The following is a 14,315-nucleotide window of genomic DNA, read 5'->3' as shown; positions in this document are numbered from 1 at the left end:
AAAGAGCAGGAAGATAAGAAAAAAAAAGTTTAATAAATTTCTCCATAATTTAATTTATAAAAAAAATTAAATTTACATAGAAAACATGCAGTAGTTCAACTCTGTTCATAGGTTTTTTGGCATTCCAATCACTCCATCTGGATACTTTTGTTTAAAGCGAGCAACAACATCTGGATCCAACAAGTGAATTCCATCCAACTGGTTTCCAAGTGTGATCCTAAAAAAAAATAAATTATGAAAATTATTTTTTCAACATTGACTATTATAGATAAATGATTAAAACAAGAAAAAAAAGAAAAGCTGCATGATAGTTTGCCTGTAGTGTAAGGACCAGTTATCCACTGTCCCTAGATCAGTTTCATAGAAACCCTTCCATTGTGCAGTGATGAGTTCTGGGGACTTAAAGCCCCCCTTGCTTTCTCAACACAGTGGAACAAGGGGAGGTAAAGGTAAAATACTAATGAGGCACCCTTCCTATCTAAGCCAAGTGAAGTGTTTATGCCAAATAGTCTTGTTGTTTGTTGGGATTTTGCTGATCTGCATATTTGGATGCCGGATTAGAAAAAGGTTCGGTATTCTAAAAAAAAAATTCAAAAACATTTTGAAATATCTGGGCAATTCTAAAAATTCAGTGCATCCCACTTAACTGCAAAGAACACTTACCAGTTTGGCTGTACATTATGAGGACGACCAAAAAGCTCAATCTTGCGCGTCCCAGGTGAAAGACGCTCAATCATGCCATAAATCTCATCAGGTTTGTGACTTGTAGATCGCACCTGATAAATCAAACATAAGATAAAAGTACATCCTTCAGTTGAAACTCCCTTTAAAGGACATGTATATGAGTTGAGCACATCTCCCCCACCCACACATCATCATTTGTACTGCATATATTCCCTCTGTTCGCCAGCATCTTCGTCGCATTTTCCTATAACAAATAGCAGCTCACGACCAGCAACCATTTTCCCTCTGACATCATCAGTGACATTTACGTCTGCACACAGCACATGTGCACTGTAAAGTTCATGCAATGAAGAATGCAGGCTTACACAGGCAGAACTTGGTTTGATTAAAAAAAAAAAAAAAAAGTTCTGTTTGGATTGAGCACTGTAATGGCTAAACGGAGCTCAGTAGAAAAAAAAACACTTGTTTCTCTAGCAAAGTTCAAAACTAGAGCAGAGTTTCTATGGAAACCAGCATTGCCACCTCTTCATTGGCTACTATATTGGAGGGTGTGTTTAGACCCCGTTGAAAAGAACTCTGACCATGCTCCATAGACAGCAGCCAAAGTAGATTCCCAAGAGAGGGGACCAAGTGGGTTAGAGGAGGACAAGGAATCCTAAGTGTTTAAGGGATTGCTGCAGCCATTTAACAACCAGAGTGCCAGGTATTTAAAGATTTCAAAGAGACTTTTCACTGATTTACATTTATTTGTGAGCGGTTTATATATTTTTTTTAAAGCATGCCCAGCCTTTTTCCTCTGTAACAAGCTTCATTTTCATAGGCACATACATGCAGATTATCTCAATTGCACTTGTAGCTCACAGAGTATATGGCACATATCTGTTAAACCAAGGTAAATGTTTGTGAACACTTACATATGTGTTGGTGCCTTACCTCAGCAACTATGACATCACAGTCTAGGCCTCTATTAAATCCTTGTGGGTTCCCTTTAACTCCAACCTGCCAAAGAAAGAACATTACATTGCACCAAAAAGTAATGCTTAATTATCACTGCCTTTATTAATGGTCCCACCACAGAGAACAGCACTTGTATCCTACCATAAAAAAACTATAACTATTTAAACATTAAACATTTCATATTGGTCATTGCCCCAGCAGAGCTCAGTGGAGAACATGCAAATTCCATGGTGAACTGGCTGGAATTGACCCCACTGCTAACTACTGCACCACTGTTTTTCCCCATCAACTCTATAAAAATGGGATGTCCATTGTTAGCAACTTTTCTTGGTTAATGATCATTGTAAAATAATAATTGTTACTATCGATCTATTTGAAAAAGAACTAGTGGTAATAATCAAAGTGCCCGGATTCTGTAGCATGTTGTTAGCAATCCTGGTTCAGGATTTATCTTTCCATAGATGCCCAGCTATGTTCCCTGTATGCTGTGCGTTCATGCACACAAATTTTGAAGCCAGCACACTCAGCAAATTGTGATGCTCACAAAGAAATTAGTGTGAAAATTAGAGGGAACAGTGATGCCCAAGTCTGGTTGAGTCTAAGGGGCTGATTTACTTACCCACGAACGGGTCGAATGGAGTCCGATTGCGTTTTTTTCGTAATGATCGGTACTTTGCGATTTTTTCGTATGTTTTGCGATTTTTTCGGATTCTTTACGAATTTTTCGGATCCAATACGATTTTTGCGTAAAAACGCGAGTTTTCCTATCCATTACGAAAGTTGCGTAAAAAGTTGCGCATTTTGCGTAGCGTTAAAACTTACGCGAAAAATGCGCAACTTTTCACGTAAGTTTTAACGCTACGCAAAATGCGCAACTTTTTACGCAACTTTCGTAATGGATACGAAAAACTCGCGTTTTTACGCAAAAATCGTATTGGTAACGAAAAATTCGTACAGAATCCGAAAAAATCGCAAAACATACGAAAAAGTCGCAAAATATTCGTTTTCAAGTCGGAACTTTTCCAATTCGGGTCGGATTCGTGGGTTAGTAAATCAGCCCCTAAGTGATGGCTTCAAATGTAAAGGTGATGCACTTGCTGCCTCAAACAGAAAGCTATTCATTTTTTTTTTAAGAATACACAGAAAGGGGTTGTGGGAGCACTCCAAGGCTAAACAGAGTATACAAAATACAATAGAATTGCGACTGGTGGCTTACCAATCTTATGATCATTATTTTGTAACTAAAAACCCCTGTTTTTTGTCAATACATGCACTAGCATAGACAATTTACTTATGAAACGAGACCAGGGAATGTGCATTGATCAATCCCGCTCTCTTTTTGTATGTTTGTAGTTAATTTGGCCAGATCAGTCGCACTTCCATTGTATTTGTATACTCTATTTAGCCTTGGAGTGCTCCCACAACCCCTTTCTGTGTATCTATGTATTTTAGCAGAGTTATTCTGCAGGAAGAATGGCCAAACTTCCATGTGGGTTAGCACCCCCACACCCGTCCCTTAAATGGTGGTCTTATGCCTTTAAAAAAAAATGGGTGTTGGTTAATGGGCAGTCTTCTCCTTTACAAGCCGCAAGCGGGGGAGGATTAAGCTTGTAGAACCAAGCTGTGGTCCTGGCAATCTCTCTATAAAAGCAGAAGGCATGGGAGTGACTAAGCCCTCTGACTCAAACCAGCCCCCAGGTCAAGAATGGCAATAGTGCACGGGAGTGCCAGCCTTTGAAAAATATGACCAGAGGTAACTAGATAGGACCACCTTGACGTGGTATGGTGGCTTACCAATCTTATGAACCTCATTTTGTCAATATATGCACTAGCATAGACAATTTACTTATGAAACGGGACCAGGGAATGTGCATTGATCAATCCCCCTCTTTTTGTCTTTTTTTTTTTTTAAGTCTGTTCTCTCTGGACTGTACTGATTCTCAGTAGGACAGGAAAGTGGAGCAGGTAACATGTGGTGTTATCTTTGAAACGTTTATTAGAGGAAGTTGCCAACTATGGACATCCCTTTATGATACAGTTGATGAGGGCTACAAATTTATAAAATGATGGCCTTTTACATTGAAGCTTATGTTTCTGCTTACGCTGCAGTATGATGTGACTGACAGTTACTTTGCTCACAAGGCAATAAAGTGTGATAATGTCACAGACTCAAGGAAAGTGTAAAATAATCTTTGTCTAAAAGTTCACTAGACAATAAAAGAAGAGGTGTTTAGTTTACGCAATACAATGTGACATAAGCAGTAACTATGGTACTACTGTAAGTGGGATGAGCACGAAGTCACTTATTGGCCTCATCTATCAACACTGGGCAAATTTGCACCTAGGCAGTAACCCATAGCATCCAATCATTGATTTGATTTTTTTTTCATCCAGCTGCAAGTATAACAAACTGGTTGATATGGGTACTGCCGTGGTGCAAATTTGTCCATTGTTGATAAATGACCTCCACCATGAATGCAGGTAGCTAAGTACATGTTACAGCAAAGGGCATTAAATAAAATTACCTACATTAAGAACTAAAGCCATTAGTGGGATAAAAGTAGCCTGCCTTTCCATCAAACAATGTTATAAAACAGTGAGTAGGGTTGGTGTTTGCATGCATTTCTATTCTAACTTCCTGCATGCATGCAAACATTTGGACAGCATGTTTATACGAGGCATAATGACAGTGACCGTTATTACCAAACAATGTTCCTTGCCGTGGTTCAGCCAGTGGCCAGTACGTCCAGTTCTTATAATTCTTTGCAGCTGGTTGGTTTTTACCCATATGATCTCGTCTACCCGTTCATAACTGAGTAAAGGAAAGCATAGGAATTAAAGAAATTCAACAGAGATCAGAAGGAAGTTAATAAGAGATGAGAGGTTATATACTTACCCCCAGAGCTTCAAACACTCTCTGCCCAGCTCCATGGCCCTAGAATATATAATGCAGTCAAACAGACAGGCAGTGCTAAAGCTACAGTGTTCAGACAACTGTTAGGTTAAATAAATTAATTTCAGTAAATTGATGCCTCTAAACTCTTAGGTTGGTCTTTAATGTACATTAAGCATAACAAATTAACATTTACCCCCGAGGTAACCAAACTTGGCAGTCATAATATGTCATTCGTTAAGTGATTCCACATGCAGCAGCCCCACAGTTTGAGAAGATCTTAGCTACAGATTATTCTTTCCTGGGCACTATATGTTTCTCTCCCAACAATTGCCAAAACATACTGAAACAAGATAATAAAATAGGCTTGCTCCAAGTGAAAATACAGAATAACGAGCCAGCACCTGACTTTATGTGCAAGGCCAATCTAAGTAGAGTTATAATGAATGTTCCGTGGCAGTCAAGTTACAATGTATCAGCAAAAAGGTTATTTCATTATTAACACTGCTAATTAATTTTCAAATTACACATTCAAAAACAAATTGGACTTTCAAATTAAGCAGAAGGTGCATTTGTGAATTCTAGAAAATGTTTTTTTAGCATTTAAACAGGAGAGGGTTTTAGGCAGTGTCATTTACCTCCCAGTGACCCAAAGAAAAAGGAAACCGTCATCCTGTAGCACTGGAATTTGCAGCTTCCTCATCTCATCATCAGTTAGTGTCCCATATGGCAGCTCCATGTGAATATCCCATGGTGGGTCAGCCATCACTACAGAGAACTTTCCCAAGATGCTCATGTCCAGGTAACGGATGTCACAGCGTATCCACTGGTATGTGTGAAAAGTGAGATGTCAGAAAGCCAAAGGAATAAAAAAAAAAATACAACTCATTGCTAGAAGTTCTGATCTAATGCATGAATATATGATTTCCAAATAAAAGCATTGGTACATTTATAAAATTAACCCGTTGTTTATTTTAAGTAAGTATATTGGCAATAAAGGTATAAAAACATTTAGGTTCGATTACTAATACAGTGCAAATCCGCTCCATTGTAATAAGCCCCTAACAACCAGAGATGTATTATTCTACCTGCAGTAGACTGAATAAATATATTTGTGGATTGGTTGCTATGGCTAATGTAATTGGGGTTAAATGAAAGTGTTTAGAAATGACTCAGACTCTGTGCTACCAAGATGTAAAATTGTTTTTGTGCAATAAAAAAAAATATTGCTTTAAAACACTTATAGTATGGTGTCTGTAATGACATTCCTCACCTGTGAAGGAAAGAGGCGTCCCACACTGGAGTCTCCTACTGCCTTTGTTAATGGGGTGTCTTGACTTGGTACTGCCTCTGGCACCACTGCTGTTCCTCCAGGTTCCACCCATGCATCAATCTCATAATGAACATACTTACAGGTGTCCATGTGGAAACAGGTGTTTAGGAAGGAACAGTCACCCAGAGACTCATCAGTGTGCATGTTAATGATGCGCCTGCATGGGAAATAGCAAATGGGTAGAATAAACCAAAAAAACTGCTTAAAAATTATACCTTTTTTAGTTTTAGCTACTATATAACCAATAAAGCACCCTGAAATAGATTTTATACAAAGAATATCCACTCTGTAGATTTTGTAGTTGAAGGGGTGATTAACCTTTAAGTTAACTTTTATTAGGTTATAGAATGTCCTATTCCTATTAACTTTGCAATTGGTCTTCCTTATTAATTTTTAATAGCTTTTTAATTATTTGACTTCCTCTTCTACATCTTTCCAGCTTTCAAATGGGGGTTACTGACCCTGGCAGCTAAAAAATATTGATTTGTGAGGTTACAATTTTATTATTATTGTTACTTTTCATTCAGACCCCATGCTATTCATATTCCAGTCTCTCATTCAAAACACTGACTAGTTGCTAAGGTAAACAAGACCCTAACAACCAAAATGCTGCTAAAATTCCAAACTGAAGAGCTTCTGAACTAAACTAAATAACTAAAAAAACGAAAAAATAAAAAACAATTGCAAATTGTCTCAGAATACCATTGTATAGAGCTGTATAGAGGTTGAAGCCTATCAAACATTCATGCTCTGAAAGTTAAATGAAAGCCACTGGTAACTGGTGATTTAGGAACTCTCTGACCAATTAAAGGCATTTGTAAATGTAATTTTTAATGAAGCAAATAAAAAAGGGCAGCATTTTTTTTTAACTTCTATCATAACGTTGCCTTTGCAAGCTACTTATAATTCTTTTTACAATGCTTTTACATGAGAGGGCAGCAATATTTGTGCTCCGTTAGTCCGTTAGCATTAGAAACAATAACTGACAGGTTGAGAAGGGACAGTCAGGTTGGCAAAACAATCAGTTTTAAAAATGTCAAAATCAGCATAACGTATTGGTAACTTAGTGTACATTAATCTTTTGAAGAGTAGATTTTTGAGTGTCGGTATCACTTTAAGATTTCTAAAACTGCAAAAATAAAATTCCTTTTTGTACATTCTCCTTGGTTTTAAAACATCTTTTAACATCCCTGTACTGAGCCTGTTTAACCAATCCTTTACTCTACTGTTCTACTCTGTAAGGGCATTTCACTTTTAAATAATTATAAATTATATATATCCTTATAGACAGTAAAAGCTATAAAAAGCCCATCAGCGTCTGCAAGCATAAATTTCCAGCTTTTTGTAGGGTAATTGTCCCTTTAAAGTGGACCTGTCACCCAGACATAAAAAGTTGTATAATAAAAGTCCTTTTCAAATTAAACATGAAACCCAAAATAATTTTTTTATTACCACATCCATACCCATTATAAAAGCATTTTAAAATCCCAGCTGTCAATCATATAATGCCTGCCCCGCCTCTATGCCTTAGGCATAGAGGTGGGGCAGACAGTTACTTTCACTTTCAATTCAGAACTTCTTAGATGTTGCTGCCCTCCACACATTCCCCCTCCCTCCTCACCATGTAATTGTGTAACCAGTGCATGGACATGGGCATCAGGTCCCCCCATACTGGCACAGAAACAAGATTTTGGCAGGATGCAATGCCTGCTTTGATAACAGTGTCCACAAAATGGCCCCTGCCTGCTTGCTGCAATTGCTGTGAATTCCAAGGATGAAGAAAATAAAATTAAAATAATTTATACAGTGTAAGTAAAGTTTATTTTGCTTGCCAAACACAACAGAAAACAATTTGAAATTATTTCTTAAGGTGACAGGTCCGCTTTAACTACATTCTCCATTAAATGCATGTGAATGTATATATCTTAAAGGGATTTATGAACGGAATGAGCTTATTATGTTAAAAAACAACTTGTAAAAACAAATGCAATCGGTTGTTGGTTTTAAGTAGCCTGTGTCTTACCTGAAGTGCAGCTTTCTACAGGGTGTGTCGGCTCCTGCAGCTTTCATGCACTCCTCCTTGGTGCCATAGTCACAGAACTCTTGTACTTGGGCCCTGCCACGGGATCTAAACTTTTCCACAATGGACTGCTCTTTGGCAGTGCTGGTGTTAAGTAGTTCTAAGATTTCCTGGCTAACCTGGCAAAACAAACAGAATTAGGGTTCAATGAAAACAAGGTAAACAAAGGGCAATATATACAGTACTATACATTATGTGTCACATCAGTCTGATACACAAGGATTGAATACAGAATGTGTTTTGCCTTTTTAATAATATAAAAAAGTACAAATCGGGTCACAGCTTATATTCTTGACTGTAATTGGAGGAAAGGAGGATTAAGTAGTACCAGTATCCCAAAGTCAAATTTCTCTTCAATTTTCCCTCCTTCACCTTTTGGGTGTTATTTTTGTGCATTTACGATGAAAGTTTTATAGCCCTTAAACACGTCAGCTATTTGATTCCATTATATTTGCCAGTTTGTACTCATGTGTGCATAGAACTGTGATTTATCACAGACAAATTGCACCGCATCTTTTGAAAACCCAACTTGCTGTTTTTTGTGCATTTTACATACATTCATAACAAAACATAATAAAGAGATATGACTTGAACTCACAATATACACACATTGTTGTACTTAAAAATGCCTATAAATGCAACATATATGATTTTATGCACTTAGCATACATTTGTAATCCCAAAAAAAACCCTTGCGTAAAAGCCCCAAGGTCTGAGGGCACAAGATGCCCAGACAGAGAGCAAGAAACAGAACTTTACCAGCTTACCATTTCCAAACTTGAAATAAAAGGAACAATGACAAGATATACCTGCACTCTTTCTTGTTATCTATAGTCATATCCAATTCTCGTCTTTGGAATTTTCTTACTGAGGCTTACCTTCTTACTTTGCTGCTCCTTGGTAGATTGCTGACTTAGGAGACTCTCAATCTCCAAGTCTAGATGGGAAGCATTTTTTCTTGCCTTTTTCTGTGGCTCTGATGCCTTCTTCTCCCCTGAGGCACTGGCAGATGAGGATGAAGATAATGATGAAGCTGAAGGATCTGCCTCCTGCAGCCTTCTCTTCTTAGCTCCAGCTGGAATTGTGGATCCCTTCCTTTCTGTAACAGCCCCCATCATAGCAGATAATTTAGAATGGTCAGCAAAGGTAACAACTGTAGGACGGTCATCATCTTCCTGTCCCCAACCCTTAACCTCAATAAGCTCCTGAGCAGCAAATTTCTGTAAAAGGCTTTCTACTCCTTGGCGTGTGACAGGGAAATCAGGCTGCATTGTAAGAGAAGAGAGTCAATTTATTGTGATTGTGGAACAACAAGCACCATAAAAATACTTGTAACAAATGTAAGAAACAGAAGGCAGCTGATAAAAACACTGACACAATACCAAAAACACAAGCAGAAATCCATTTTTTTTTTTATAAAAATTGAATACTAGCACTCCTATCCTTAAATTGAATGTTAGGCACTGTCCCACAGTGATTATAATCAGTTACCGGAGACATCTGCCCAATTTTTGGCCAGATAACTGTTGGTTAGGCCTGATGGAGGGCCACCTTTACATGTTGCTTTCACCTTCTATTAGTTTGATCTTAAATGCAATCTTCAGCAAATAAGAGCACTGGCCCAGGGTCACAGGAAAGCAACTGTAATCACTGGTGGGCACCCCAACCATGACAGAATGCTGTTATAAAGTGAGCTAAAAATCTTCACGTGCTATTTCATGTGAGATAATAAGGAAACACACCCAGACATGTAACAGGTAACACACTAGCCTATTCAAGCAAGATAGAATGTTTCACGGTGTAATTTTGCAATTGCTTTTTAACAGCTTCTCTGTTACTCTCTGAGGGGATACGGATATGTTCCTATACAAATCCATAAAAATGTGTAAGTAGTACTGGGGGAGTACAAGTATCAACATTTTCAGCCCCATGCTGTCCCCAGCTCAACAGTATCTGTTGTTTGCAAATGTGTAGAGAATGCTGTAGTGACCATGCTGTTTTCTGTGGTCATACTGAGGTCACTGTGATCCATAGGCTGATTACAAGCGAAAACATCACTGGAGCATATTGAAGGGTCAATGTGGCTGGTGAGACTTTTGGGAAGAATCATGTTTGGGCCTCAACCTGTCTAATTATATTGACCGATTCCTATGGATTTTCATAGGAATGTGTCATTATTGCTTTAATGTCATATTGCATTTAATGTTATATTGATTTCAGATGTTATGATTATTAATTATGATTTCACATATATCACAAATTTTCTCTCCCTGAATTGCTACTTAATCTACAGCAATATGCGTTTATGCTTAACTCTCACATACAAAAAATATTAGATGACTGAAGTTTCATTCAGATTGTCTCACCGTAGTAATTGCCAGTTGAATGGATACTGAATCAGCTGGCAGTACAAGTGACAGGTCTGAAAGGTGGTGTAGAAGTTTCTTCTCTAGCTCAGGATCTGGTGTAACTTCTGCTGACCCACTGGGTCCTTTAAGAGGCTGGGTGGAAGCTGATGGAACAGGGCTATCGCTGCGAAAGGTTGGGGCTATGCCACCCTCTGAACTCTGTAGATCTGTTAAAGGAGACATATCATATAAAAATTAAGAATGAACCAGTAAATTATATTTCTCTAGATCTAGAAGGATTGTGCTTAAAAAAAAAGTAGTGGGTCGGACTGATTTATTGAGAAATTCCACCAAAACCCCACTAGTCCCGCCCATCTGTTCCACTTCCTGCTGGCTGAATTCTCTGGATGTGCAGGGGAGCCGGCAGCTCTCAGTACATGGCACTGTAGGATAGGAATGGCCTACAAAATTAGGGTTTTTAAAGGCGCAGTCCAAAAGGAAATTAGTGTACAACATATATGCATAAACAAAAAATTATAATTTAGTTTGGGATCTTATATCAGTAGTTCCAAATTGTCAAGCTAGCACACCTTGGGAGTGTGTGGCTCAGACTGAATACCATTTAGGTTAAAGGGGAACTCCTGTTACCTAACTAAAATTTGTTAAAGAGCCCCACACAACACCGATAGCCCTAATATACCTATCCCTGTAATCAGTTCCTTCAAAAAGTATGAATAAATACAATTTGTATATGCCGAAATCCCACTGCAAAACAGTTCTTCTTTTTCAGCATCATTTAAAATCCTGGTAGGGGGGAGGGACTAAAACATTGATGTTACAAACAGTAACAACTTCTCAACAGCATACAAACACTTTATAACCCACAATGCATTGCTTGGTTTTGTTCCTTTCCTTATTGATATCACACGTGCAGGGAATCGTGGGATCTGGAGGATGCCGGCTGAGGACAGTCGACTACTGTTACATTTTTTTTTTTTGAGTGTCAGGTTAGATAACTGCTCCAAACCATATTATTACATTAAAAAGGCTATATATTTTAACTGATGTATATTGCAGAGTTGCTTGAAATTACATTAACTTTTTTAAAAGCATAAGTTATGTTTGGGTGGCCCCCTTTAAGATTTGGATAGAAAGCGAATTAGCTGTCCTAGATACACCTGGAAAGCCCATCTTTTTATATGTCTGAACAACTGACAACAATATTCTCCTATATCTATAACCTTGTTAAGAGGGTCCTGACTACAAGCGGGTCTTTAACTGTAATAAAACCCAAATATGTATTTAATATATATGTGCGACGATGTGTGGTGAGTCTACATAAGAATAAGTAGGAAATTATCTGCACTGCACATTACCCAGCCCCAGTTGAGAGGTAGCATCTTTCCGCCTCCGCTGAAGTCTTTCACGTAGGTTATCCAACTGCTTCTTGTGGGCTTGAATGGAACTCCAAGTGTCTGACATATCTGCCGCGTCTGTGCTATTACCACCACCACCGTCGGAATAGTAGTACTAGAATACTAGTAGTACAGACCACAGGCCAGTATCACTATTTAAATGTCCCGCACCTCCATTCACAACTAAAGTTCCTCAGCCCCTCAGGCCCGCTCTCCCTCAGTTTGGTCACGATCTCGCGAGATGGGGTTGTGACGTCACGGCCATATCACACATGCGCAGTGGCGCAGACCGCAGGCACTTGGAGAAGGAACAGTAGTGATATGTGTGTTGCGATTACTGTTTTTCGTAGGTGTCACCAATACCTAATCCCGCTCCCAACATTTCACCAAAAAGGATTAATATTTTCTCTGCTCACTAGGGGGCACATTTACTAATGCACGAACTGGCCAAATGAGTCCGAATGCGTTTTTTTCGTAATGATCGGTATTTTGCGATTTTTCGGAAAATTGTCGCGACTTTTTCGTAGCCGTTACGAATGTTTCGCAAAATGTTGCGACTTTTTCGTAGCGCTACGACTTGCGCGAAAAGTTGCGACTTTTTCGCAGCTTTCGCGCCAAGTACGAAAATTTCGGATTCATTCAAGCTTCAGTATGGTGACTTTCCTTGGGCCAGGTTGGAGCTGCAGAGTGCCATTGAGCCCTATGGGAGACTTTCCTTGGGCCAGGTTGGAGCTGCAGAGTGCCATTGAGCCCTATGGGAGACTTTCCTTGGGCCAGGTTGGAGCTGCAGAGTGCCATTGAGCCCTATGGGAGACTTTCCTTGGGCCGGGTTGGAGCTGCAGAGTGCCATTGAGCCCTATGGGAGACTTTCCTTGGGCCGGGTTGGAGCTGCGGAGTGCCATTGAGTCCTATGGGAGACTTTCCTTGGGCCAGGTTGGAGCTGCAGAGTGCCATTGAGCCCTATGGGAGACTTTCCTTGGGCCAGGTTGGAGCTGCAGAGTGCCATTGAGCCCTATGGGAGACTTTCCTTGGGCCAGGTTGGAGCTGCAGAGTGCCATTGAGCCCTATGGGAGACTTTCCTTGGGCCAGGTTGGAGCTGCAGAGTGCCATTGAGCCCTATGGGAGACTTTCCTTGGGCCAGGTTGGAGCTGCAGAGTGCCATTGAAGTCCTATGGGAGGCTTCCAAAATCATGCAAAGTCTGAAAGTTTCTTCTGCCGCTTACGAGCGCTCAATACGAAAAAGTCGCGCAAGTCGTAATGGTTACGAATAAAACGCAAAAAATACGAAAAAGTCGCAAAATGTTAGTTTTCCAATCCGAATTTTTCCAATTCGCATTCGTGGGTTAGTAAATCAGCCCCTAGATGTTGTGTCAGTAATGGCACCAGTACCGCTTTTTCCAGCATTTGCTTAGAGTTCTTACATTCCAGCCAGGAAACCAAAAAAAGACATTTCTTCGGGTTACTAAGGCATGCTAATACTTGACCCTCTCGTACAAATTTGCCAAAAAAGTACTTTTTTAGTGCAAAATAGAGCGAGAAGTAAGCTTTATTTTTTTCAGTTCCATGTTTTACAATGTAGACAAAACAAGGACTCATTTTGAAAGTGACTGGGTAAAGTTGACTGAATGTACCAACCAACCTTTAAAAAGCTGAAAAAGGAGGGTTACAAAAAGTAGTAACAAAATATATTGCCGCTGTACCCTGGTAAAAGTTGTGTTTGTTGTGTAAAAACATCACCAGCATGCACTCAACGTACTCCAGGACAGCGGTTGTAAAACTTCAAAAAGGCTTTATTCAAGGATCCAGACCTGACGTGTTTCGTGTGTTACCACACGTATTCATAGTTACAAAGTCAGTAGTGAACTGATACAAGTTTAAAAAAGCATGTGGAGATGACATCACTCCTGATGTCACTTCCTATTTTCCTGATTTTAATAAAGTTTCTTTGTATTATAAAAACAATAAGAACCAATGAATTACACAAATCTCATTTTTTCTATCCACCTTAGTGTTATCTTTAAGTTACATTATTTGTTCTCTACAGGAGAAAGAAAGAAAGAAAGAAAGAAAAAAAGGGGAAGTGAGGAAAAAAAGAAAAAAGGGAAAGTAAAAGAGAGAAAAAAAGGGGTAAAGTAAAGTGAGAAAAAAAAAAAAAGGGAAAGTAAAATAGGAAAAAAACCCACTACTGTAGTTTACATAAATAAATGTAGTAATACCAACAACGTACACCCCCCATAATGTCTGTTGACATAATGCTCCAATATAATGGAGAATGCAATAGTGCTGAGAAATGTAAAATAGTTATTTGACTACTGTAACAGAAGTAACTTGTCGCCATCACTTGCTTTTCACTTGTACATTTATTTATACAACATTGCAAATAATTACCCTACCCTTTCTCTTTTCTGTACCTCATGTATAATTGAAATAAATAAAGAATATATAAAAAAAAATGTAGCCATGAGAACGGCCATTCAGCTGTCCTAAAAAGTAGGAGAGTTCGGAGGTTTTGAGACTGATGCTACTCCCTACATTTCATAAAGCACAGCTGCCTTGAGGTGGGCTGCTGCTGGCCTGTTTGTCATGAAATGCTTGGGGAGGGGGT

The 14,315-nt window shown here is 39.0% G+C and overlaps 1 protein-coding gene across 1 annotated transcript; it reads right to left on the bottom strand.

Annotated features, from left to right (window-relative positions):
• Positions 1-12: 12 nt before the first annotated feature.
• Positions 13-11,849, bottom strand: mettl3 (methyltransferase like 3). Its single transcript, NM_001016419.2, is given in 11 exon segments — positions 13-217; positions 664-776; positions 1,618-1,683; positions 4,345-4,453; positions 4,538-4,576; positions 5,173-5,360; positions 5,808-6,024; positions 7,891-8,066; positions 8,826-9,212; positions 10,314-10,522; positions 11,672-11,849. Coding segments are annotated over 11 exon segments (1,722 nt in total). The 5' UTR covers positions 11,778-11,849; the 3' UTR covers positions 13-105.
• Between the last annotated feature and the right edge of the window lie 2,466 nt (positions 11,850-14,315).

Source organism: Xenopus tropicalis, chromosome 1 (assembly GCF_000004195.4).
Source record: "Xenopus tropicalis strain Nigerian chromosome 1, UCB_Xtro_10.0, whole genome shotgun sequence".
NCBI lineage: Eukaryota > Metazoa > Chordata > Amphibia > Anura > Pipidae > Xenopus > Xenopus tropicalis.
Note: the sequence above shows the minus strand (reverse complement) of the source record. Positions and strands in the feature narration are given on the sequence as shown.